The 27,904-nt window shown below is 41.8% G+C and overlaps 1 protein-coding gene and 1 long non-coding RNA gene across 3 annotated transcripts in view; one reads left to right on the top strand and one right to left on the bottom strand.

Annotated features, from left to right (window-relative positions):
* The window catches only part of ITGA8 (integrin subunit alpha 8), a 212,046-nt gene that overhangs the window by 41,827 nt on the left and 142,315 nt on the right, over positions 1-27,904 (bottom strand). Inside the window, exons 24-26 of one of the 2 annotated variants that reach the window (XM_004049094.5) lie at positions 26,255-26,360; positions 22,948-23,106; positions 8,792-8,920 (exon numbers count right to left, since the gene is read on the bottom strand). In XM_004049094.5, the coding sequence (XP_004049142.4) occupies positions 8,792-8,920; positions 22,948-23,106; positions 26,255-26,360 (394 nt within the window). Of the gene's footprint in view, positions 1-8,791; positions 8,921-18,640; positions 18,962-22,947; positions 23,107-26,254; positions 26,361-27,904 lie in introns of those variants that run through there. The other variant, XM_063709912.1, reaches the window with a different exon arrangement.
* LOC129525117 (uncharacterized) lies at positions 16,200-24,608 on the top strand. Its single transcript, XR_008669192.2, has 3 exons — positions 16,200-16,329; positions 22,238-22,329; positions 22,993-24,608. It is a non-coding gene; the product is annotated as an uncharacterized lncRNA (long non-coding RNA).

The raw sequence follows: 27,904 nt of genomic DNA on the forward strand, positions 1-27,904 counted from the left end.
ACTGCAACCTCTGCTTTCTGAGTTCAAGTGATTCTCTTGCCTCAGCCTCCTGAGTAGCTGGGATTATAGGTACCCGCCACCATGCCTGGCTAATTTTTGTATTTTTAATAGAGATGGGGTTTCACCATGTTGGCCAGGCTTGTCTTGAACTCCTGACCTCTGGTGATCCACCCGCCTCGGCCTCCCAAGGTGTTGGGATTACAGGCATGAACCACCATGACTGGCCTCAAATCAGATTTTCTCATCAGATTCCAGCATGGAAATAAATGAACACATCATAATCAATTTTCTGTGTGCCATGAACAGAATGATACTTCACTAATTGTACTCCCTTATGGGTTTAAATTTATCTTGTGGCCCATGCGTATTCATTTTTCATATCTCAAGCCCTCAACATTGGCCTGTTAGTACTCAATAAAAATCAATGTATTGGATATTATGTGAAGTAGTCGACTGAGACATTTCACTTTAATGAAATTGATATAACACAGAATAATCCAAGGAACATATTACACCAGAAACTTTTTCAAGAACATTTTCCAAGATCCTCAGAATTCTCTGCAAAAGGGACAAAAATAGTAATATATTGTCTGATAAATTGCGGTGAGGTTCATTTCCTACAGGATGCTTCCAAAGGCAGGTGGGTGGACTGTCCTTGGGCTACTAGAGTTGGGTGCTGAGGTGCTGATGTTGTTTGGCTGTGTCCCCACCCAAATCTCATCTTGAATTGTAGCTTCCATGACTCCCACATGTTGTGGGAGGGACCTGGTGGGGGATAACTGGATCATGGGGACAGTTTCCCACATACTGTTCTCATGGTAGTGGATAAGTCTCATGAGATCTGATGGTTTTATAAGGGGTTTCCTCTTTCACTTGGCTGTCATTCTCTATTTGCCTGCCACCATGTAAGATGTGCCTTCTGCCTTCCACCATGATTGTGAGGACTCCCTAGCCATGTAGAATGGTGAGCCCATTAAGCCTCTTTTTCTTTATAAATAACCCAATCTCGGGTATGTCTTTATCAGCAGTGTGAAAATGGACTAATACAGGTGCCCACAGCAGGAACAGGAATTCTCAAAACTCTGTGGTTTGTGGCCCTTTCAAGGACTCTCATGTTGACCTGTGCTTCACGGCTGACATGCTGTGTACCACTAACCCCGCCCTTCAGAGGGAAGAGGGGTATCAAGGTCAGGAGTTGTAGACTCCCTGCAGATGGGGATCACAGTTAGCCAGCTCTGCTAGAGGAATCTGGAGAAGAAGATGCTTGGAATGAGCCATGAAGGTATGAATGGGAGGTCACCTAGCAGAATGGGAGACCTGGCCCACGATTCTGTTGTACTAGACCAGGGCATGCTCGAGAAAGGGAAGGGCAGGGTATTTGAGGGTGAAATGGACAGATGAAAGTAGGATAGCAACGAGAGAAAGTCTATATGAAGAGTCTTCCTATGCATGCTAAGGAGTTTAGATTTTATTCAGAAGGCACTGGGGAGCCTGTGATGCTTTTATATCCAGGGGATATTGATCAGGTTTATATTTTAGAGGGATGGGTAATATGAGAGGAAAGAGAAGAGAGAGGGAAGAGTGGGGGGCAGGAGGGTGATAGGGGCCCATTGCAAGAGCCCCTGATGAGTGATACTGAGGCAGTGGAAATGGAGAGAAGAAGATAAATTTTGGAGAAGTTTAGAAAATAGAATAGAGACATGATGATTACACAGAGGTTACATGGAGAATGCTCTTTGGAGAAGAATGGGGTGGATGAGTGCTGGTAACACTGAGACTGGGGATTCTAGAGAGGAAGTACATTTGAGAAGTTATGGAGACAAGGGTTTTGGGTATGTGAGGACGGGGGTGGCTCTCAGACACCCAGATCATGCCTTTAAGGCTTGAATTCAGTAAGGGAGGGCTGAGATGACAGGAGGCACTTAGGAAGGACTGGAAATATGATCATGCAAAAAAATTAAATGAATGGGAGAGAAGAGGAGGGGGCTGGGATGGAATCCTCTGGAACAGGGGCATTGAAAGGATGGGCAGAGAGAAATCTTAGATGAGAATTTCTAAGAAGAGACCATCCAAATGGCAGAAAGAGAACCAGGAGGGGATGTTTTGGGGGGAATTTCAGAAATGTGATAGTTTCAAGAAGTGGCCAATAGTATCAAATGCTGGAGAGGCATTAAGAAAGGCAGGATGGCTGGAAGCTGGGCAATGAAAGGGAAGACAGGAAAGTTTGGAGAGGAGGAGATGGAGGTGATAGCTACAGAAACAGCAGGGGCCCACTATGAGAAAGGGAAGGGTATTCTTAGGCAGAGGAGAAATTATTTTTCAGTGTTTTAGATACAAATTTTTCCTGTGCAAATTGGAAATTATGATCCCAACACAGGATGTTGGCATTTTGCACTTTCAAATTCCTCATCAGAAATGGGATTCAGTAAGTTGTTTTTAACCAAACAAAAAACGTAGGAGGTCTTATTTCGCTTTTGATTTTAGAATAAACTTTGCATAATCACTTTCTATCCAGAGTTGTTTTGACTCCAGGACATAGGGGGTCATAAGATTTGCAATTTTTGAACCAGTAAGAGAGAAAGACAGTAATATATGTGTTAACAAAACCAGATATGGAAATCAAGAACTGCCTTGGCCTTCATCTGAGAGTTTCTATGATATTCGGAAGTTTAAAATTATCTTACATCAACATTTAAAGAGAAACAATAGAAGGAAAAAAATGGACCCTGCAACGCAAACACATACAATTTTCAAAAAAAATTTAGTTGTTGATCTCTACTGTCTCAGTGTACTCATGAGACATTCCCTGAAGTGGAAATTAAAAAACATACTTGAACTTTGATTTTTCTTTCTTTTTTTTTTGAGACAGTCTTGCTCCGTCTCCCAGGCTAGAGTGCAGTGGTGCCATCTCGGCTCACTGCAAGCTCCGCCCCCCGGGTTCACGCCATTCTCCTGCCTCAGCCTCCCGAGTAGCTGGGACTACAGGCGTCTGCCACCAGGCCTGGCTTTTTCTTTTGTATTTTTAGTAGAGACGGGGTTTCACCATGTTAGCCAGGATGGTCTCAAATCTCCTGACCTCGTGATCCACCCGCCTCGGCCTCCCACAGTGCTGGGATTACAAGCATGAGACACTACACCCTGTCTAACTTTGATTTTTCAAATCATTAATACGGCATATGTTTGGACATTGGTTTTTCAGAGGGATTTTTTCCCATTGGTACTACATATTAAAATTCTGTAGATGTCTCTTTTTTATTATACTTTAAATTCTGGGATCCATGTATAGAATGTGCACGTTTATTACATAGGTATACATGCGCCACGGTGGTTTGCTGCACCTATCAACCTGTCATCTACATTAGATATTCCTCCTAATGCTATCCCTCCCCTATCCCCTCACCCCCGGGCAGGCCCGGGTGTGTGATATTCCCCTCCCTGTGTCCATGTGTTCTCACTGTTCACCTCCCGCTTATGAGTGGGAACATGCAGTGTTTGGTTTCTGTTCTCTGTGTTAGTTTGCTGAGAATGATATCAATTGTTTTCTGTTCTATTGTACACCATGGAAGCTTTTTAAAAATGATAACATGCAGAGCTTTATTAATTTATCCCAAAAGGAATAGTATATGGATTCCCTACTGTTATGTTTCTTAAACATTACAGTGTCATAAAAATTTACTTGAGGCTGGGCGCGGTGGCTCACACCTATAACCCCAGCACTTTGGGAGGCCAAGGTGGGACGTTTGCTTGAGGTCAGGAGTTTGAGACCAGTGTGGCCAATGTGGTGAAACCCCATCTCTTCAAAAAACACAAAAATTAGCCGGGCATGGTGGTGGGCACCTGTAGTTCCAGCTACTCAGGAGACTGAGGTGGGAGGATCACTTGAATCCGGGAGGCGGAGGCTACAGTAAGCTGAGATTGCACCACCACACTCCAGCCTGGGCGACAGAGCGAGACTCTATCTCAAGAAAAAAAAATTTACTTGAATTACAATCTTCCAGTTGCCATAGTTTTTTTTTTTTTTGTCTTCAAAAAGTAACTTCAGCTACTTCTATCATAACAAATGCTTCATTTGACTTAAGTTTAACTGATTATTTAAGTGAGATTTGCTCATTATATTTTTCTGTCCATTTCTATAGTTCAAACATTTTCTACTGTCAAGATGAAATAAATGAATGTCAAGGAGTGTTTAAGGCACACCTTTTAAAGACTTTTTAACCATTTTAAAGTGTGCAGTTTGGTGGCATTAAGTACATTCACAATGTTATACCACCATCACCTCCATCCAACTCCAAAGCTTTTTCATCATCCCAAACTAAAACTCTTGAAAACTTCTGCATCGATGAGACACAGAACTAGGATTTGTTTACATGTCTTTTATCCTAATATCCTCTTTGAGGGCTCTTGGCTATGACTAAAAAAAGTTATCCGGCTCGGCATGGTGGCTCACACCTGTAATCCCAGCACTTTGGGAGGCTGAGGCAGGTGGATCAACTGAGGTCAGGAGTTCGAGACCAGCCTGGCCAACATGGTGAAACCCTGTCTCTGCAAAAAATTAGCCAGGTGTGGTGGCACGCACCTGTAATCCCAGCTACTCAGGAGGCTGAGGCAGGAGAATCACTTGAACCCAGGAGGCAGAGGTTGCAGTGAGCTGAGACGGCACCATTGCACTCTGGCCTGAGCACCAAGAGTGAAACTCTTGTCTCAAAAAAAAAAAAAAAGTTATCCATGTGATGGGTAACACATTTGGGATTTTCAGGAATATGATTAATTTGATATGGCGTTATCCTACTTTATTGGACTGAAATAAATTATTATCAGAGTTTTAAAATATTTTGTCATGCTTTTGTTTTTTAAAAATAGTTAATTCCAGGTAAATACAGGAGTGCAGGAATGGAAAGGAAGTTAATTTAGGACTTCCTCAGCTCCCTGCTTGCCACCCATTTGTTTTCCTTAAAAACTCATGAGCCTTCTCTGTATCATCTGATAACTCTGGCTGGGACCCCCTGTTGAATTGCCCTGAGTTCAGAACTGCAGGAGAGGCAGAGCCTATGGGGGAGGGGCTGTTCATCTGGCTCCTTGTACCCTAAGTCTATGGATTACAAAAAATAATGCACTATTCTTTTGGGCTAGTGCCTCTCTGGCATGAAGCCATGGTCTCATGGCTGCCTCGGGGCTGCCCAGATCCACCCCTTGCATCATCCTTCCTGAGTCTTGTCTCCTGTATTGGAACTCTGTGTCTGTCCTTTCCACCATGTGTGCACCCACACACTTGCACATATGCACATGCACCCAGGTCCCACAGATGCCACTAAATTGGCTGAGAGAGTAGAAGACTATTTATCCCCAGTGCATTTTCCACTTTAGTTGAAGGGGCAACTGATTGTTAACATTCCCTCCTACTGTCATTACATTTTATCTTTGCAAATCCTTTCTTTCTTTCTTTTTTTTTTTTTTAATGAAGAAAAGAGGTTTAATTGACTCAGTTCCACAAGCTGTACAGGAAGTATGACTGGGAGGCCTCAGGAAACTTACAAGCATGGGGAAAGGGTGAAGGAAAAGCAAAAACGTTTTTCGCATGGCAAAGAGGGAGAGAGAAAGCAAAGGGGGAATTGCAAATCCTTTCTTAAACTTTAATTTTTCAGTTATGTAAATCAAGCGTATGGATTTCCGTTCTACAGATGAGAAAATCAGGGATTCAATTTCTTGAGCACTGATTTCCTTTCTTCAGTGATAGCTACCGTGAATTATTTCAGTTTCATAAATGGCTGGAGCAGTTCTAGTCCCCAAAGCATCCTTGAACATTGTCATAAAAAATGGCTGATTTCATTTATTCATGTCATAACATTTTATTTTGAGTTCAGCAGATCTGGTGGCTAATGAATTTGGTCACTACCAACACTATCTTTTAAACGGCTTGCAATATATCACTGGCTTATAATTGGATTTAGGTTTAAAAGCGTGTAGGTTAAGAACACATAGAAGGGCACACCATGGAGCATTTTAGACAGTGATTCCAAAAGCTATTAATACTGTCTGTGATGAGTTCACTCACTGTGTCATTCACATGTTTGTTCAACAGATGAGCTGGTATTATGCTACATGTTGAGAAAACAACACGGAGAAAACAAAACATGTTACCTACCCTAATGGGCTGTCAGGACTGCGGACAGGGAAGGAGGGAGGATGCTCCCTTGGGCCAGTGCACCGTGGCACCTCGACAAGTCTAGGAGCCATTCAAAGTTTCCGGGATGAACCCAGTCTGGAGAGGGTCAGCAGCATAGGTAGGTTAGGTGTCTAATGGCTTTCAACCCAGCCAGGACTGTGACTGCTGCCCCTGTAGAAAGAACTCTAGCACCCTCCTTGGTTCAGTCTCTTCCAGTTCTACCTCCACCTTCCCTTTTTTTTTTTTTTTTTTTTTTGAGACGGAGTCTCGCTCTATCTCCCAGGCTGGAGTGCAGTGGCGCGATCTCGGCTCACTGAAAGCTCCGCCTCCCGGGTTCACGCCATTCTCCTGCATCAGCCTCCCGAGGAGCTGGGACTACAGGCACCCACCACCACGCCCGGATAATTTTTTTTTTTTTGTATTTTTAGTAGATATGGGGTTTCACCATGCTAACCAGGATGGTCTTGATCTCCTGACCTCGCGATCTGCCCGCCTCGGCCTCCCAACACCTTCCCTTTCTTATTACTCATTTGCCCTGCGGTCTTCTGCCAGGGTCTCTCTCTCTCTCGCTCTCTCTTTTTTTTTTTTTTTTTTTTGAGACCAAGTCTCACTCTGTCTCCCAGGCTGGAGTGCAGTGGCGTGATCTCGACTCACTGCAACTTCCACCTCCCTAGTTCAAGCGATTCTCCTGCCTGAGTCACCTGAGTAGCTGGGATTACAGGCGCCTGCCACCACACCCGGATAATTTTTTTTGTACTTTTAGTAGAGATGGGTTTCACCATGTTGGCCAGGCTGGTGTGGAACTCCTGACCTCAGGTGATCTGCCCACCTCAGCCTCCCAAACTGCCGGGATTATAGGCTGAGCCACTACACCCAGCCAGGTCTCTCTCTTTGGCTTGCTGCTTTGGATGGACAACCCTGGACTTGTCACTGTGGCCTTCGATTCAGTGTCACCCCAAATCACTGCATCTTGGACTGAGCTTCTGAACTGCAGCTATGGGGCAGGAAGTACGTGCTTGGTCTGTGCCCCCCATACCAGACCCAGTGTTCCCAGCCTGTCCCTGCCCCAAGCACGGAATGTTTGTTTTCTTGCTTTATCCTTATTTTATATATCTATTTTAATTTTTATGGTTATGTGATAGGTGTATATATTTATAGGGTCTATGAGATATTTTGATATAGGCATACAATGTGTAATGATCACATCAGGGTAAATGAGGTACCAGCACCTCAAGCATTCATTTCTTTGCATTACAAAATGTTCCAATTATGCTCTTTTAGTTATTTTTAAATGTACAATAAATTGTTGACTATAGCCACTCTGTTGTGCTATCAAACAATAGATCTTATTCATTCTATCTAACTATATTTTGTACCTGTTCACCATCCCCACTTCTCTTGTTTGCTTGCTTTTGAGAAGGGTATTAGCTTCTGAGGTGATCTCTGATTACTTCTGCATAACTGGAGAATGTGCATGCAGCTTCCTACTTTTTATGGACATGGTCTACAGAGCACAGATAAACCCTGACATTCACTTTGAGCCCTTGCCACATGGTCAGGGAAGAGGATGAATATTCACATGAAAACATAAAGCACTAGAAGCTGCCGCAATAGGATGAGTGGGAGAATAGAATCAAAAACGCTGACTCTGACCTGGTATGGTGGCTCATGCCTATACTCCCAGCACTTTGGGAAGATGAGGCAGGCAGATCACTTGAGGTCAGGAGTTCAAGACCAGCCTGGCCAACATAGTGAAACCTTACCTCTACAAAAATGCAAACATTAGCTGGGCGTGGCATGTGCCTGTAGCCCCAGCTACTCGGGAGACTGAGGCAGGAGGATTGCTTGAACCCGAGAATCAGAGGTTGCAGTGAGCTGAGATTGCACCACTGCACTCCAGCCTGAGTGAGAGAGCAAAACTCTGTCTCCAAACAAACAAACAAAAAAAGTGCTGACTCATGAACACTGAAGATAGTATTGCTAAGGGCTAACTAAGCTCAGGCTTGAGCTGCCACAGACCCCAATGCTAAGACTCAGCAGGGGTTTTGGCCCAGGAAACCTGAACACAGCATTCTTTTTTTAAAAAAGCGGAGGCTGGGTCTTGCTATGTTGCCCAGGCTGGTCCCAAACCCTTGGCCTCAAGGGATCCTCCCACCTCGGCCTCCCAAAGTGCTGGGATTACAGGTGTGAGCCACCATACTCAGCCCTGAACACACCATTCTTGCCTCTTCCAGATAAGCAGAAGACTCTGAGATTCTGGGACAGGTGCAGAACTCCAAGGGTCCATGCTCACTTCAAACTACTGCAGCCCAGCATCTATGCACGGACTAACAACTGGAAGTGTATGTTCCTGAAATGGACTGAAGGTCACAGTTGATGTTTTCACCATTATTCTCCAAAGTGGCCTCCATGGCAGCTTCAGAAAAGTGAAAAGGTTATATTGCAAGTGCTCCTTAATTCTTACAGAAAAGTTGCTTTTCATTCTCGAGATAAACACTGCCAAACGTTAGGAATATCTGAGCACTGAAGGAGACCAAGAACAATCCTTGAAGTTAAAACTATCTGTATTTGAGGGTTCTATCCAAGCCACTCACTTCCCTCAGTTCTATGCACACTGGGATAACTCACCAGTATTTTTGCAGGGCTCTGTCTGTGGAATTCGACCACATGCACATCCCTCTTCCTGACAAGATGAGGAATAGTAGAGTTTTGCAAAAAGGCGCTGAGCTCAGGGGTGTCCTCTGGGGAGGCAGCAGGCTGCAAAAAGAAAGTGGGAGATACCACATAAAAACACATGAACAGTTGCTACATTTTCTTTAGCCTTGAACTCAAGGCAATTTTTTTTTTTCTCAGTGGAATATGATTCACTTGAGGATCCAGACCTGTGATTACCAGCAGTGTGTTTAACAGTGACATGACCTGCACGCACAAGGAACAAGCTTTTCCACTCTTCAATGACAGGAATTCACGAAGCATGGGGAATGCATTCCTGGGAAGTTTATCTTGCAAGGAGAAGATTTGAAGCAGAAGTCATTTCCCCATAAGGATAGAAAACATGCAAGTGACGTTTCAGACATGAGCCATCCTTCTCTCATTACTTTCCTCTCATTGTAGAGTGGGGCCAGTTAAACTGAGGAACGTTCTGTATGCGGAGATGAATCCTGAGGTGATAGAATAGTGAGGTGCCAACCTCGTTTGGGGAAACAGCCTGATGTGGTCAAAGACCCAACATCCACATGGCTGAACCCCACATTCCTGCGCTCCTTTAGGAGAAAATTCTGCCCTGACAAAAACGACTTTTCGAAAGCCTGCTACATGTTCATTGTGCTGCCGTGGAGTCTGTTTTCAGCCCTGAGTTCGTTTTGCAAATGTCCTAGAACTTACTATTTTATCTCAGGTTCCATGCTGGGTCCATCTGCTGGCTGGATAAATATTTTGAGAATTCCAATAAATCACACAGAATATCGCATTAACATTCTTTATTTTAGACCCACTGAATACAAAGACCTAACTTTCTGCTCCCCACTCCCACCCTTGAGAATTATGATTTCTTTTACACAGTTTCTCTTTGTAGTCACAGGAGCAATAATAGTATGCCCATCTGTATGGAATGAAGAAAAGAAATTTCTACATGGCCGATGTAGGCTGCATCACAAAAGATGAAATGAGAGTGCTCAGTATGTCACGAAAACCTGGAAAAACCTACTAGACAAACAGAAGGATGGAGTCCAGACTCCCTAGCATGGCACACACAGGTCCTCATATGCTGGCCTTGGCCGGTTTCTCCAGCCTCTTCTCTGACTAAGAACCCAAGGTCCCTCACTCCAGCATGCTAACCTGCTCTTCACTCCCAACAGCCCCAGGCACACTCGCCAAGCCTCTGATGTTCTGCATGCTCGGTCTGGGGCCCGTCTGTGCCTATCCAGCTGTACCTAAACTGCCTGCCAGCTGGTCTGCATTGCCAGATGAGAAAATGCAAAACACAAAGCAGAGAGTCACTTAGAGCCTCCCAGGAAACCGGGAGATGAAGATAATCTGGAGAGGAAAGCTAAGGCAGGGAGATCAGATGTAGGAGGTAATCTAGGAAAGTGTCGTTTTTATAGAAGCCCAAGGAAAAGAAAGCTGAAAAAATAAGAGAGTGACAAAGAATGCCAAATCCTGCAGAGGAGTAAGGAAGGGTGAAGACCTTTATGCACTGAACTTGGCAATTTTGTCATGTCCTTTGTAGGGACATGGATGGAGCTGGAAGCCATTATCCTCAGCAAAATAACATAGGAACAGAAAAACCAAACACTGCATGTTCTCACTTATAAGTGGGAGTTGAACAATGAGAACACATGGACACAGGGAGGGGTACATCACACACTGGGGCCTGTCAGGGTAGGGGGGCGGGGGGAGGGAGAACATGAGGAAAAATAGCTAATGCATGTTGGGCTTAATACCTAGGTAATGGGTTGACAGGTGCAGCAAACCACCATGGCACATGTTTACCTATGTAATAAACGTGCACATCCTTCACAGGTACCCCGAAACTTAAAATAAAATTTAAAAAGATACTATGGGCCAGGCTTATGCCTGTAATCCCACCACTTTGGGAGGCCGAGTCAGGAGGATCTTGACTTGAGGCCAGGTGTTTGAGACCAGACTGGGCAACAAAGTGATACCTCATTGCTAATTTAAAAAAAATAGCCAATGTGGTGGGACAAGCCTGTAGTCCCAGATACTTGGGAGGCTGAGGCAGGAGGATCATCTAAGCCCAGGAGTTCAAGACTGCAGTGAGCTACGATCATGCCACTGAATTCTCAGCCTGGGCAACAGAGTGAGGCCCTGCTTCTAAAAAAATAAAAAGAAAAAAAGAACAAAATTACAGATGTCCTTTTATGAGGACAGATTGGTGGAGGTGGAAATTTAACTGCAGTAGCTCAAGAGTGAAAGGATTTTAACAAATGGATAATTATTTAAAAAGATGTGAAATTAAATCCTTCTGTTGTTCTTATATTAAATTCCCTACGGCTGAGAGACAAGATGAGCCTTGTCCCCCAAATAAGGCATGAAAACAAATATGGATGTTTGTAGCAACACTATTTATAATAGAGAAGAAAAACCGTAGCTTAACACTTTGTAGGCATATACAGGTTACTGATTAAATAAGTTACGATCTATTTATACAGAAGACTGCTGGACAGGTTTTAAAAATGATGTCATGAAGCTCCATTGGAATTTAGAAAGATACAAGATATTAGTAAGGGGAAAAGACAGGTTTACAACAGCAAATGTAGTAAGATTGTATTTTTAATAAAAATGGATGTATCTGACATTGTAGATCTATATATAGAAATAATCTGGAAGGGCAGTCCTCAAAGTGTTAGAGTAGTGGAGATCCGATGATATTAAGGAAGTTTTGCTTATTTCTTTTTAGGTATGTTAATGTTGTAGATTTTAAAAGGGTCTCCTTATTTATTTATTTTTCATTTTTATAGACACGGTCTCACTCTGTCGGTCAGGCTGGAGCACAGTGGATACAATCGCAGCTCATTACAGCAGAGTGATACTCCTGCTTTAGCCTCCCAAATAGCTAGGACTACAGGCACATCCCGCTGCACCTGCTGAATTTCATTTTTGTAAAGACAGCATCTTGCTATGTTGCCAAGGCTGGTCCTGAACTCCTGGGCTCAAGTGATCCTCCTGCCTCAGCCTCCCAAAACATTGAGATTACAGGTGTGAGTCACTGTGCCTGGCCAAGTCTCCTTATCCGTTGGCTATTTATATATATATATATTTATTTATATATAAATATATATAAATATATAAATATATATTAAAATATATAAAAATATATATAAATACATATAAATATATAAATATATATATAAAATAGTAAAATGTTTATGGATGTGGAAAAATAAGTTAATGCATAAATAAATGGAAAAATAACAGTAAACAGGTGGTAAAACTATTAGATATTTAAAATGCTCTTCTTTATGTTTTTACATGTTGCTTGATATATTCTTATGATAGCATTTAGCGTTCTTAACATAAAAATCATGAACAATGTACAAAAATGTAAAATTGTAAAAAAAGTAAATGAGAAATGAAAAAGTAGGGATAGCAAGCACAGCTTGGCTATAAATGGAAGGGGAAAGAGGTCCGTTCTTGGAAGAGAATACAGAGTCAAATTACTGCACTTACTGTTTGTTTTGAAGATGGGAGAAATTTAACAAAGTTTATAGAACCCAAGGAATGTCCAAGGAGAGAGGAAGAAGTTGAAGATACGGGAAATGGAGATACTTGATATACCAAAGTTAATTCATGGAGCTGGAGGAATAATCCTCCTTTCTCTGGAAGTGTTAGAAAGAAATTGAGGATGGAAGAGAGATGATTAGGGGTGTGTGGAAGGGTGGGGTGGTGTGTTAGTCCATTCACACACCCCTGTAAAGAACTGTCCAAGACTGGATAATTTATAAAGGAAAGAGGTTTAATTGACTCACAGTTCTGCCTGGCTGGGGAGGCCTCAGGAAACTTACAATCATGGCAGAAGGTGAAGGGGAAGCAAGGTACCTTCTTCACAAGGTGGCAGGAGGGAGAATGAACAGGAGAGGAACTACCAGACACTTATAAAAACATCAAATCTCGTGAGAACTCACTCACTATCACGAGAACAGCATGGCGGAAACCACCCCCGTGATCCAATTACCTCCACCTGGTCTCTCTCTTGACACATGCGGATTATGGGGATTATAATTCAAGATGAGATTTGTATGGGGGCACAAAGCCTAACCCTATCAGGTGGGGAGGGGTTTGGGATGGGGAAATGGATCATTCCTAATAGTAATGATAGAGCTATTGCGTAGGAAGGACAGAGAGAGTGGTGAAGGTTTAGACAAGGCAACGAGGAGGGTGCTATCATCACAATGGCAGATGCCCCTGTGAAGCTGGCGGCTCCGTGAACGTGCGCCCCAACATCAATCTGTCATGGCGCCATCAGGCTATGGGGTAGAGAAGCCAGGCTGTGGGACTGTGCATGACTGAGATTTTCAGGGCAGGGGCTTGGAAGGATATTAGAAACAGGAGGTTATGGGGGCTTGTAAAAGCGTGTTTCAAGTAACTCATCATGGAGTCCAGGCTTGGCAGGAAAGAAGGTATGGCCAGAGGAAGTCCTGAGACTGGGATGGGGTAACTGTGTCAGAGAAAGCATTGATACCAGGGAAGAAAAATTTTCTTGAAGAGAACAAGTGAGACCATCATAAAAACAGGAGATTGAATTGGAGGAGAAAGGAAAGTTGAGTCGAATGTCTTGGAGGCAGGGTAGCTTGAGGTGTTGTTGACCAGTGGCAGAAACCCTGGGAGGTGGAGTGCATGGACCGGAGGGTAGGCCTTGGATAGCCCAGCACTGTGGGTGCTGGGACATCCCAGAACCATGGCAGAGCCTGGCACAATGAGGAGGAGGGGAAGCCCCACAGTTGATCGAGGATGCTGTTATGGTTTGGATATTTGTCCTCCCAAATCTCATGTCGAGTTTTAATTCCCAATGTGGGAGGTGGGGCCTGGTGGGAGATGCTAGGGCCACGGGGGTGGATCCCTCATGAATAGCTTGGGCCATCCCATTGGTGCTAAGTGAGCTTCCACTCTGAGTTTATATGAGATCTAGTTGTTTAAAAGTGTGTGGCACTCCCTGCCCACCCACCTTCTCTCTCTTGCTTCTGCTTTCACCATGTGAAGTGCCCGCTCCCCACTCTGTCTTCTGCTATGAGTAAAAGCTCCTTCAGGCCTCCCAGAAGCCAAGCAGTTGCCAGCTCCATGCTTCTTGTGCAGCCTGCAGAACCGTGAGCCAATTAAACCTCTTTTCTTTATGAATTACCCAGTGTTATGTATTTCTAGCCAGGCAAGAATGGCCTAATACAGATGCCCAATGATCGAGGATCTGATAGAACAGTTTTGATGGTATAAGATAAAAAGTGAGCTTAGACAGAAAATTAAGAATTGTGGAAGTCGCTAGCTAAAATTGTCTCATATGTTTTCTATCATATACTATGTGGGTGTACATGTAGATTTTGCTTTGAGATGAATCATGTAAATTTTTTTATAGGTCATTGACAATTATGTTACAGAGGTTAACTGTGTGGTTAACCAAGCTACAGAGAAGAGGCACTATAAAAAACGAGGGACTGACTCTTTATTCCCAAGATATAGCCTATTATTATTAGCAGTAAGCAGTAATAGTAGTGGTGGTGCTAAAACAATAGCCCAAACGGCCAGGTGCGGTGGCTCACGCTGGTAATCCCAGCACTTTGGGAGGCCGAGGCAGGCAGATCACTTGAGGCCAGGAGTTCGAGACCAGCCTGGCCAACATGGCAAAACCCCATTTCTACCAAAAATACAAAAATTAGCCGGGCTGGTGGTGGTGCACACCTGTAATCCCAGCTACTCAGGATGCTGAGGCAGGAGAGGTGCTTGAACCTGGGAGGCAGAGGCTGCCATGAGCCGAGATAGTGCCACTGCACTCTAGCAGCCTGGGTGACAGAGTGAGGCTGTCTCCAAAACAAAAACAAAAACAAAAACAAAAACCAATACCCCAAAGAAAACTGTTTAACTTCTGGTGTGGTTTCATCAGATGTATCAGATGTATCTTGTGTACAAATAAAGAACATGTCCTATTGGGGTAAACTGTCATTCACAAAAATTTTAAGTGGTCTCTCAATAAAACACAGGGCTTACTTTGAGCTACAGAATGACAGTGTCACGTGGCAGGGGTTGATGGAACACATCTCTTTCTTTTGTGACACGGTTTTACAAATAGAGGAATGCCACTCTTAAACACCATAGTCAAAAGATCTCCAAATAGCTTGCAAACCAGCTTTCTGATATGACATTCCAGAAATTATTTAAAAACAAAACAAAACAAAAAGGAAGAAGCTACCCAAGAAACCTAAACAACAGTTAAAGCCCATTTTCTACATGAACATTTGGAGCCTCTTTCACAATTGACAGTGAACCTACAGGCCATGGTTTTCCACTGAGGGTGGAGGACGCTGGCCTCTTAGCATCCATGATAGGCAGACAGTTCCCAGGACAATTCGTTAAGTGCTAGGAGAAGCTGGTGGTCACCACTAAAGTGTCTTCTGCAGAACAAATGAAAATGACTTCTTTCTGCAATAAGGAAATAATTGTTGGTAAACATGTTTCTTTCTACAGCTGCTACTCAGAATTTAGCCCAACAGGAATCTTCTATTTTCATCATTCTTTACCAAACTCTTCACTGTGTCATAGGTTTAAATTTATGGATTAAAGGGATACTGTGCAGCCAGGATGTGCAGTACAGTCAGAAATGTGGCATTTGAAAAAAAGCGTTGGGTGAAATTAGATGAAGGGCCCTGTGAACTCAAACAAAAGCAATGCACACTATCTTTTTCTTGTTTGTAATTTGTTTTTGGATTTCAGGTATTCCTAGCACAAAAGAAACAACAGACAACTCTCATGTACTTTGCCTATAATTAAACCGAAGTGGAGACAAGCCCCGGGGGGCAGTCCACCATGTAATTTTCTTTAAGACATGAATGTTGAGGATTTGTAGGGAAAGAAAACCCCCACTTTTTTAACCTCCTGAAAAGTTCATGCAAAGCATAACTAAAAGAATCAACTCACTCCACTGGTGATGTTGACGCTTTCTTAGTATTTGAACATGGTGTTTTTACATTCCAAAATATATGTGCAAACCTGAAGACCATCTCAAAGAGTAGGTAAAAGTCTCAGACTGTGTAATTCTTTTTGATGGTCGAGAATTGGATCTTCAGGCACTCTTAAAAAGGCAAATACAATTCTTCTATCACAGGTAGCATTCCCATAAGAAAGAGGAAGCATACCTAGAACAGACTGACCAGGTCCAGGGGCAAGCCATGGATGTCACTAGTATGTCACAATTGGAGAGGAAGTAAATTAAAATTGACTACTGTTTTCCTGATCAGACCTTCTAAAATAATAAACAGCTAAGTTCTTTCTTGTTTTGTTTTGTTTTGTTCTGTTTTTTCTGGGAGGAGAGTTTATAGAAGACAGCTGAGTATTGAAGGAGCAAGTAACAGCCATCAAATAATGCTTCAGCTAGGACATAAATTACGGTTCCTGTGGTCAAGGCTGTCAAAATGATTCCACAAAGAAATCAGGAGTTAATGGTAAAGATATACTAAATAATCTTCTTTCTTTCATGTCCTGATTTTTTTTTTTTTTTTTTTTTTTTTTTTTTTTGTGAGACAGAGTCTTGCTCTGTTACTCAGACTGGAGTGTAGTGATGTGATCTCAGCTCACTGTAACCTCCGCCTCCCGGGTTCAAGCGATTCTCCTGCCTCAGCCTCCTGAGTAGCTGGGATTGCAGGCACCCACCACCGCGCCCAGCTAATTTTTGTACTTTTAGCAGAGATGGGGTTTTGCCATGGTTGCCAGGCTGGTCTTGAACTCCTGACTTCAAGTGATCCTCCTGCCTTGGCCTCCCAAAGTGCTGGGATTACAGGCATGAGCCACTGTGCCTAGCCATATGTCTTGATTTTTAAGGGTATGTGTGTGTGCGCGCGCGCGTGAGTGAGAGAGGGAAAGAGAACAAGAACTGTTCTGCTAGGAAGTAACAAGAGCGCCTGCATTCTGAATTAAGGAAAACCAGTACACGAAGGCAGTTAGGAAGAAGAAAGTACCCTTAAGGATAAGACAAAACTATGCAAATTTGCCAAGCCACTGTCTGCGGGCCCACTCATTCTAAAACATAACTCTAAAACTCTCATCCCTAATGAACAGACGGTTTCTGTGTCTCCGCTTTCCATGTTTGTACTATCTGGTTGTAATTTGGACTTCCCATGGGACTGGTCTGGTTCAGGAGACATTCTCGGCGGCAACCTCCAGCTTTCCACTGCTCTCAAAGCAGTTTTTACAAACAACATCGGCTTTCTCTCATGTTAAGCCCTTCTTAGTCTATAGAGTCTTTCAGGCCACTTTTATCTCAGGATTATTTTCCTGAACTTGGGCCCCAAATGGTGTTCCGTAGTCTTAACATAGGTTATATGTGGGCATCTTATCGGTCTTCCTCTCCTAGGTACGGTCTCACATCTAAGCCTTTTCCCTCTGCATCTCACACTTAGCTGTCTATTACAAAATCTTGCCAATTAAAGAAAAATCCTAGGCCGGGCATGGTGGCTCATGCCTGTAATCCCAGCACTTTGGGAGGTCGAGGTGGGTGAATTGCCTGAGCTCAGGAGTTTGAGACCAACCTTGGCAACATGGTGAAACCGCATCTCTACAAATAAATACAAAAATCAGCAAGGTGGGTGATACATTCCTGTAGTCCCAGCTACTTGGCAGACTAAAATGGGAGGATTGCTTGAGCCTGGGAGACAGGTTGTTGCAGTGAGCAGAGATAGTGCCACTGCACTCCAGCCCATGCAACAGAGTGAGACCTTGTCTTAAAAAAAGAAAAAAAAAAAGAGGCCACTGCACCCGGCCTCTGAGGAGGGCGGATCACCTGAGGTCAAGGGTTCGAGACCAGCCTGGCCAACATGGTGAAAACCCATCTCTACTAAAAATACAAAAACTATCCAGGTGTGGTGGCGGGTGCCAATCCTAGCTACTCAGGAGGTTGAGGCAGGAGAATGACCTGAACCCAGGGGTCAAAGGTTGCTGTGAGCTGAGATTTCACCACTGAACTCTAGACTGACTGAGTAAGACCCCATCTCAAAAAAAAAAAAAATGAAAAAAATAGAAAAAGAAAAATCCTTTACTCATTATGAAACTTTTGGCTCCTCAATAGGTTTTACTTTTTCAACCTCATCTTATCTAAAGATAACAGTCTGTGTGCAGGACTCTCCAAACCCTAGGATAAAGCCCATCAAATAAGAAAATTGATAGTTTGAAATAATTATTGTACTGGCTTTAGATTAGTTAAGAAATACTTTACTCAACTCTAAAATTTTATTCCAAGAAGGATCTGGAAAAAAATTAGCTCTAATGGATTGCTTTGGATGCTGCAGACAGTTGAACATTTCAAAATGTTGTAGATGATACGATGTGAATAAGGTGCCATGTTAAAATCCTCTATCTCTGACCTAGACCCTGAAGCCTGGAGGGAGACCCTGAAGCCTGGAGGGAGACCCTTCCCGGGCATCTGCTTATGCCCCTAAACTTACAGAAAACACAACTGAACCTGATGAAGCAGAAACTATTACCGGAGAAACAGAAACTCAAAGGCAGAGACATTTTCATTGGGAGGCAAAAGAGAAAGTGGGAAGGGACATCCTCAAGGCACTTCCATGCCCCTACGCTGACCTCAGTTGGGCCCTGGGGACAATTCACAGGGGAAACACCAGTTGTGCAGCTCACCCAGCCTTTCCTGATCTCCTGCAGTCCCCAGCCTGTTGCCTACCCTTGATTCCACCTTCCCTCACGCCCTAAGGGTTAAAAGTGTCAACAAACCAAGCTGAGTGAATCCCATAAACCCTGATATGAGGCAAGTATTTATTTATTTATTTATTTGTTTAGAGGCAGGATGTCATGCTGTTGCCCAAGCTGGAGTACAGTAGTGTGATCATAGCTCACTGCAGGTTCCAACTTCTGGGTTCAAGTAATTCTCCTTTCTCAGTCTCCTGAGCAGCTGGGACTCCAGGGACTACAGGCATGTGTCATCATGCCTGGCTAATTTATTCTTATTTTTTGTAGAAATGGGGTCTTGCTATGTTGTCCAGGCTGCTCTCAAACTCCTGGCCTCAAGTGATCCTCCCACTTCAGCTTCCCAAAGAGTTGGGATCATAGGCACGAGCCATGCTCCTGGTCCAAGACAAATATTCAGAATAAGAACTCACTGAGTTCTAGAAGCATTTGTGTGTGTCTGCCCCTGCCCCACCCCAATTTAGTTGCTAATGCTCTGTGTTTGGGCAACAAGTGAGATGGTTGTGGATGAGAACTTTTCACCACTGTTTTTTAAAGCAGCCACAGGTTACAGGATGATCCCAGTGGTAGCTTACAAAAGCAGTCAATGTCTCCTCCTGAAACTTTGGGGACATTAGGGTAGCTTGCTGAGATAACCAAACTGTAACCAGTTTCTACTGTGATAAAAAAAACCTGAACCTTGTTTGGGTCTTATCAGATGCTGAGACTTATGTGAGAAGACTTTCAGGGTTATGTTGTATTTGGAGTGGATATCCAGGTTATAGACCGGTTGTATTTCAGAAGGTTTTAGGCTAGATGTTTGGCATTCAGAATGCATTTCTCTTTAGAAATGATGTTTTAAATGGTGTTTCAGTTCTCAAGCCAGTCCACAAAAACCCAACTTAATCCTCAGTAGGGCTTTGATGCCGTCAAAGTATGTATTTGTAAGAAAAATAACAATGTCCAGGACTGCTGCCATATGAGTAATTTAAAAAATAGAAGAAAATCCATTTGTTAAGTACATTACATTCAGCACATTACATTAGGTGGAAATCGATTTAATTGAGAAAAATTAGGAAGTATGTGGGAACTTGTAGGGATTCTCAGGGCGTATTTGGGAAGTTATGAAGGCTTTAGAGTTAGTGGCAATGGATCCCTGGAGTGTGTGACCTCTAAAATGCTTCCTAGGAAGTCTGGCTTATTTTTCACAAGTTTTCCTAGAGATCTGTGGGCATCAGGGAGAGGTAACGAAGAAGAGAGCATTTTTCCAGTGGAAAGTGGGCAACATAAGAACACATAAGGAAAGGGGACGTTGACTACAAAGTGTATCTGAACACGAGGGAAAGGGATTTTGCTGAAAGAAAATCAATGGAATGATTAAAGAGGAAAACGTAGGAAGGAAATGGCCAATCTCTCAGCTTTAGAAAGCTGGGGAGACAGCGCTCTCTTACAGGCCCACGGTGGCCTGGGACATTTTGGGGGCTAGTCCAGTGGGGACTGGAGCATCCTCAGAAAGGGTGAAGAACTTGTAGACATGAACTATTCACAGATGCAGCTGTTTTATGAGGCACTTATTACCTAGATCACTCTTCTTATAAAGAAACTGTAGAACCAAATAATCAGGAATTGAACCTTAGTTCACTTCCCCGTTAAGTAAGATTGGATACTGGAATTGAATTCTTGCCTTGACAAATGTTATTTCTGCTGCCTCCCTGTTCCTTTTAGTAAGCCCATCCTCTGTCTGCTTCTTACTAAAAATAAAACTAACTATACAATTTTTTTAAAGAGATGAAGTCTTGCTATGTTGCCCAGGCTGACCTCAAACTCCTGGCCTTACGTGATCCTCCCACCTCGGCCTTCTGAGTAGCTACAAGCATCACTGTGCCTGGCTATGGCACAGTTTTGTTTTTTTAACAGCAATTCATTTTCATGCTAATTTGAATTTAAAATGGTTATTAAAATTAAAAATTTCTCAGATCTATTCTGTTGAAGACAACAACAGGTAAGAGATTATTTGTTTTTCACTAAAGTCTAAGTCATATCAAGAAAAGATGATGTTTGCATTCTCTAGGAAAAATTAAATTGCCAAGTAAGTTAATAGCAACTTCACCAAAAAATTATTTAGCATCGTAAGAGGAGAGTAATTTCCAGTACTCTCAATTATTTATAGTCACTAATATAAACTCTCTTGATTATCTGTTTTTTAATGTCTACTAATAAAAGTTCCTTTAGACTCTCTGGGGCATTTATTAAGTATAGATTTCAGTACTTTGAGAACCTGAAAGTAATAACATTTCAACTTCTCTATGAATTTAGAATTTCAAAAATTCACAAATTGCTATGATTAGTTATTTAAGGGAGATATTACTTTGTATTGTATTTAAATCTTATATTCAATTTCCACAGATTGAAAGTTTTAGGAAAATGAACATAATTGAATTGTATTTTTAAAAGTATCGGCCTCAGACAGAATTTTACTCCAAGCACATACATTAAAGAATAACTGGGGGCGGGGTGCAGTGGCTCACGCCTGTAATCCCAGCACTTTGGGAGGCCGAGGTGGGCGGATCACCTGAGGTCAGGAGTTCGAGACCAGCCTGGCTAACATGGTGAAACCCCGTTTCTACTAAAAATACAAAAAATTAGTCAGACGTGGTGGTACACGCCTGTAATCCCAGCTACTTGGGAGGCTGAGGCAGGAGAATTGCTTGAACACAGGAAGTGGAGGTTGCAGTGAGCTGAGATGGCGCCATTGCACTCCAGCTTGGGCAACAATAGCGAAACTCCATCTCAAAAAAAAAAAAAAAAAAGAGAATAAGTGGGGAGTAGGGAACACCAGGTGCTTAGTATATACTATGGCTTGGTTTGCAAGAATCTGTCAACATTTAAGACAAGTCATCTATTAATACTATCGTAGTCACAGTATGCCACAAAAAAACAAATAACTCACAACCAACATGGTGTACATTAAACCAGTTACATAATATATACAAACATATATAAATAGTGTCAGATATAAACTAAACATTACACTCAAAAAGAGTTAGAGATCTCTGCAGAATCATGTGCTCAAAGAATCTATGACTGAAAGTGCATGTTAAATGCAATGCAGGATATGTAAAAGTGTTAATTATTTAAATGTTATACATTTGCATTTGCAGATGTTATTTTATAATAAGCTACTGTCCTTAAAGAATTTAAAATCGTCTCAATGAAGAGCAAAGAGGAAATGAGAAAAAAAATTCCAGGAAGGAAGTATTTTAAAGAATCTTGTGTAACACAAGTGGCCTTATGTATAATTTCTACGTAAAGAAGGAGGCTGTTGTCTCATGAGTCCTTTACTAATGAAACCCCTTTAGTCTTCCCTTTGAATAGGAGGCATGCTGGGTTGAAAAAGAATGCCTTTCAGAATGAGCAATGACCCAGTGTCACTGGCTGAGGTAGGGGCAGACCTGCTGTGTCTTGGCTGGTGGCGTGGGTATTCCATGAAGCCTGCGCTGCGCCATTTTTAATAGAGACACCGTGTCCTGGTAGCTACTAGGAGAACGTTCGTTCTTACATGAAGTTATCTCCTAAGGACAATATCTGACTACAAGATGTTGTTGTCTTTTGTTTTTCTTTATACAAATGTGGCATTTTCAAGGGCTTATGCTAATTAATTTCTTTCTTTCACAGAAAACCATGAAAGCCAAATTTGGATGTTAATCTGGATGGGATCAGCTCCTTACTCCTTGTTATTGAAAGTCAGGCCCACAGACTGGCATCAGGTACAGGAAGTGGGTGCTTGCAGAGAGGCAGAATCTCAGGTCCAACCCCAGCCCCTGCATTTTAACAGACAGCCAGGTGATTCAGAGGAAGTTTGAAAAGCACTGCTCTAGGCTTTAAGCTTCAATTAAAGAATAAGGTCCAGAACATTCCTTTCTGGGAGTTCTCATGGCCCTTGGCAAATTGCCACGGTTCACCACTTGCTATGGGCTGCAGCTGGAAGAGCCTCTTTTGGCAAAGATCCTTACGAAATTTGGCAATAGACCAAAAAGACTTCAAAAATAGCATTTTATACTAATTCTCCCAGATGTGACATGTCTATTTATGATTTTGGTTTGGGTGTGCTGCTAATTGAGCCAAAAATAAAAGGTGCCTATTAAAATGGGTGAAATAAGTGACAAGTCACCATAAGCAACAAAATGAAAAGAAATTTAAATTTGCTAGAAGGGATATTTTAAATTAGGCTTGATGTTTTAACTATAAAATGAAAAGTTCTGATCAATGATCATTGAAGCAACTTAAAACGATTTCACTCTTCTTTTTTAAACAAGCCCAGTTTGTATTTTTTTCATACCATAAAAATAAAATCAACAAAGCCACTGATTAGACCAGACTCCTACCTTTATATCCTGTGGATTGATATTAGGATTTGTTTGGCACTGCAGAGGTCCCAGAGTTTGAATATGGAAAATATAGAGAAGAAATTCATCCCGGGCAGAGAAAGGCCAGCCCACCTCCAGGATGGTGTCACTGATGGTACTTGGTCCAATATTGTGCAGCTGTAAACAAGTGACATGTTATCTAATGACCCAGCAGAAGGCAGAGAGATAAAATCAAACTCCATATACTCTATACCCATTTTAGAAAGCATGTATTATTGGTTTTAAGTCATCTGGACTATGACTATGGAAAAGAAAATTCAAAGTCGATATGGCAAGAAGCACTCTGAAAGCATCATGGGCTGGTGTTTAGAGAAAACTCTTCAATCTGTGAAGCTCTAAGAGTGGATTTCCTCAGTTGAAGACCATACTACCCTTGTCTGATAACTGTGATGCTAGTTTTAAATTTATGTTAATTTAATCATAGCGCTAGAAATTTTAATTTTGATTTTATGCCTTCAAAACTTAGTGACTGTCTCTTTACGTTGAAATCTGCCTCCGCTTTCTTGACTACTGACTGTCAATTGCAACCATATGTGATGCACTCTCTTTCACCCTCTGGAAGAATGTCCATCCATCAAGTGCCAAGGCGGGCCCATGATCACCACAGTTCATTTCGAGTGCGTGTTTCAAAGCTGAGCTCCTTCTGTTTCCATCAGCAAATCTCAAGGCAAGAAAGGCCACATCTCATAAAGAGATGAACATTTTTTAACACGTGAATCCTATACTTGGAGGACACAAAATTGTTTGCCCAAAACACTAAGTGCATTTACATTTATTCCAGTGTTTTAAAAATTTAAAGTCAGCAGGGATTTTCTTCTTTTTCTTTTTTTCTCAGTTCTGAAAATTACAGTGATCTATAAAACAATGGATAATTGCTTTTGCTTTTTAGATGGCCTATTTAATTCACCTTATCAAAGAAGCTTGGCAACCACTGATATAGTATATTTTGAGTCACGAGATTAGCAATGTACAGAATATTTGATGATTGCTTTTTGCACTACCAGTAACTACCCTTAACTTTCATGATCCACATTTATGCTAAGATTTGAAGCAGGACTGCCCTGAGAATGATTGGGTCTGAATATATTTTCAGACTTTAAAGTTTCCCCATTCTTGAGCAGAAACCAGGACACACAGCTTTATTAAATTATTTGACAGCTTTTTTTTTCTTTTTTCCAGTGAGGTTCTTAATCAGAGTGGCCTTGGAGACTGTGTTATCCTTTTGCTATCAAAAGAGCTTAAGGCAAAGCTTTGATCCAGCTTTGGACAAGGCTCCTGAGTCTGGGCCACAGGTTGGGCAGATGATGGAGGGTTTCATGCTGATGCTGCCCAGGAGTTGAGGCATCTTCCCTACGTTTGTAAACAGTTCATCACTTTTGAAAAGGCTTTATTGTTAATCTTAGAGGATGTTATTCATGTCCCTTGTAGCTCAAGATGAAAGTCATAGTCAGAATTACTAGATTAGAGGCATGAGTTACATAGGAAAGGAACAGAAGGCATTAATCGAGAAGGAACCTCAAACAGAACGCCTTGGAACATGGTTTTACCAAAATTCCATGCCTGGTCCCTTGAAAACGAATAGGAATAACTACTCTTTACTGCTAGCATTGACTTTATTTAAAAAAACAAAAACAAAAACAAAAACAGAGCAAAACCAAACAAAAACCTGAATAACTACTAAACTAACCCTTTGCTATATATTGGTTTCTTTTTAGAAAATTATTTATGTTTATTTATTTTTTTATTTTTAGAGATTGGCCCTTGCTATGTTGGCCAGGCTGGTCTTGAGCTTCTGGCCTGAAGTGCTTCTCCCACCTCAGCTTCCTAAAGTGCTGGGATTACAGGCTTGAGCCACTGTGCCCAGCCATATATGTTGGCTTCTAACTGAAAAAAGCTTAAATGTTTCAGGTGATGGGTCAACAGATCCTCTCACTGTTCACAACTTAATGCCTGAAATGGGAAAAGAACATCAGCTCCTTTTTATGCATCACTGGTTCACTTCTGGAAAATATTTTACTAATCAATGAACTATTTAAAAATCTCAGAATAAGATATTCATTTCCAATTTGGGTTCTTTGGATGAAAAGTAAAATTATTTTTATCTATGTAACATCTCCCCATCTCATATATTATATGTGCTTTTATTTTATTTTAGAGACAGAGTCTCACTCTGTCGCCAGGCTGGAGTGCGGTGGCACGATCTTGGCTTACTGCAACCTCTGCCTCCCGGGTTCAAGTGATTCTCCTCCCTCAGCCTTTCGAGTAGCTGGGACTACAGGCTCACGCCACCAAGCCCAGCTAATTTTTGTATTTTTAGTAGGGATGGAGTTTGACCATGTTGGCCAGGATGGTCTTGATCTCTTGACCTCATGATCCGCCTGCCTTGGCCTCCCAAAGTGCTGGGATTACAGGCGTGAGCCACCACACCCGGGTGCTTTTATATATATATATATGTATATATATATATATATATTTTTTTAGCACAATAATGAATAGTTCTTATCGTTTTCTGTCTGGTACCTTCTAGTTGGTGACCTTCAGTTTAAAAGATGGGTGGGTAACCTTCAGTTTAAAATATATAAACATATCTGAAATATAGGAAAAAATGAAGTAATGTCTAGGAAGCTAGCCATTTTTATGTCTAGGTAGCTAGCCATTTTTATGTCTAGGTTGTCCAAATATTTAAAAAAATGGAAAGAATTAAAAACAACAATGACAACAATAGTAACAAGATAAAGTGTTTTCACCAAGTAATGGCTTTCCTACTAAGGAACAAGTGATTATATCCAGGATTACTCAACCGAACACCCACTACACCCCACTGCAGTATGATAGCGTAACAGCACGAACCTAGGCAGTATATACAGCTCGGAACTTGGGTTGATGTCCTTTAAAATGCTATCTACTGTGGTTGTAGCACTGTGAGGGGCTCAGGTGGGTGGATCACTTGAGCTCAGGAGCTCGAGACTAGCCTGGGCAACATGGCAAAACCCTGTCTCTAGAAAAAAATACAAAAATTAGCCAGGTGTGGTGGTGTGTACCTGTAGTCCCAGCTACTCAGAAAACTGAGATGGGAGGATTGTTTGAGCCCAGAAAGTTGAGGCTGCAGTGAGCTGTGATTGCACCACTGCACTCCAGCCTGGGAGACACAGCGAGATCCTGTCTCAATAATAATAATGATAATAATAATAATGCTACATAGAATTTATTTGCACAGAGCTTAAGAATAAACCCCTAACACAACTTTAACATAGACAATGGCTACCTCATAAATATGTTCCACCAATGGTCCAACCTCCTCCTCTTTGTGGGGCTCCTCTTCTGGTTCCCAGTTATGAATGGGCAGAACAATCTGCGGAGGGTGTGACACTCTGAAACATGAAATGTCCTGTTAATTGTTAACAATGGCCCAGGTAAAGAATGTTTTACTAGTGGACAGTACACTAACAGAAGCAGAAGAAAGTGGTTTTCAATTTATTTGAGTAGATATTACCTACAGGGAAAAATATTGAAAGTGATGTACAGTAGGATGACTACAGTGACAGTGAAGGATCCGAAACTGCTAGTGTAGGCTCTCCAGCCCAGAGGGCAACTATTTTATAGCATCCCTTCTCGTGGGCACTAAAGAAGAGAGTGGAGAGTGTTCCTGAGTTGAGATGAATAACCAAACTTATACATATATAAATATATACATCCATCTATTTCACATGTGAGAACGTGTGTGTGTGTGTGTGTGTGTGTGTGTGTGTGTGTGTATGGGTTATTTAATCCCTGCTTTAAGCCATATCAAGAAATGGGATTCTTTTTTGCAGATTAAAAAAAGTCTAGGATGCCGTGTGTTGTGTTAAATGTCCAGTTATGAAGAAATATAGTTTCTTGTTGAAGGCATCAGAGTGGAAGAGTGGTCATTGTATATTCCTCCTTTCTATATTTCTTTGGCTTCCTGGGAAAGCCAGGCCCAGAGCCAGAACAAAATAAAGTGTGATTGAGTTATAGAGTGGTCTTATAGATATCTCAAGTGTGAGAGAGAGACAGAGAGTTAAATGGTGTAATCCAGGAGTAGGATATTAATTTGACATATGATTATTTTTTCCTGCAATGTACACCTAGAAAATGAGCACTGGATAAATGACATACAACACATGGCATTATTTTATATAAAAAGCTGATTACAAACTAAATTATTATTTTTATAAAATCTTAAGGGTAGTCCTCAAAACAAACCAATGTTTTCTAGCAGTTTTTAGGTAAAACATGTCTTTAAAAGAATTTGTAGACTTTCAACTGAAAGTAACCTCAACAGAAAACATCTCTTTTGGCAATCAGATGTCATAGTGCCCTTTTAAAGGTATCCAGTAATTACCATGGCCTCTGGCAACTTCAAATGTTAGCAAAATTTATTGGGTTATATTCTTACCCTAGGGCAAAGTAATTTAATTTCTGTATATCTCTCTTTCTTCATCTGGAAAATTATGATAAACTCTTTCCTTTGTGTACCACAAATGTTCGGAAAACATCTCAAATGCTTTTGGTCAAAGTTAATTTGGCTGCCTTGTTTTCTAGGAATGAGTACATTTTAAAAACAGACAACCCACAGAAATGTTGCTAAATTGCATAGCTCTTTGCATATGTCCTTACTGTGCAACGTTAAAGAAGAAGAACAGGGCACAACTTTGCTGGGCTGATACCGCGAACATTTCTACATTTATATTGGTTTGTCATTATGCTATGTTCCCTTTTCTGACTTGGTTTGATTAAATCATGACAGGCTTCTTTCATCAGAGAGAAGCCCAGAGAACCTGGGTTTCTATACCAGTCTTGACAGTCTCAACACCCAAAGCTGGCGTTTGCTTTCAGCTTGGCAACAGAGAGTTGAGTTCATGTTCACTATCCATTGTCCATTGTGAGGTTCTAG

Source organism: Gorilla gorilla, chromosome 8 (genome assembly GCF_029281585.2).
Source record: "Gorilla gorilla gorilla isolate KB3781 chromosome 8, NHGRI_mGorGor1-v2.1_pri, whole genome shotgun sequence".
NCBI classification, from domain to species: domain Eukaryota; kingdom Metazoa; phylum Chordata; class Mammalia; order Primates; family Hominidae; genus Gorilla; species Gorilla gorilla.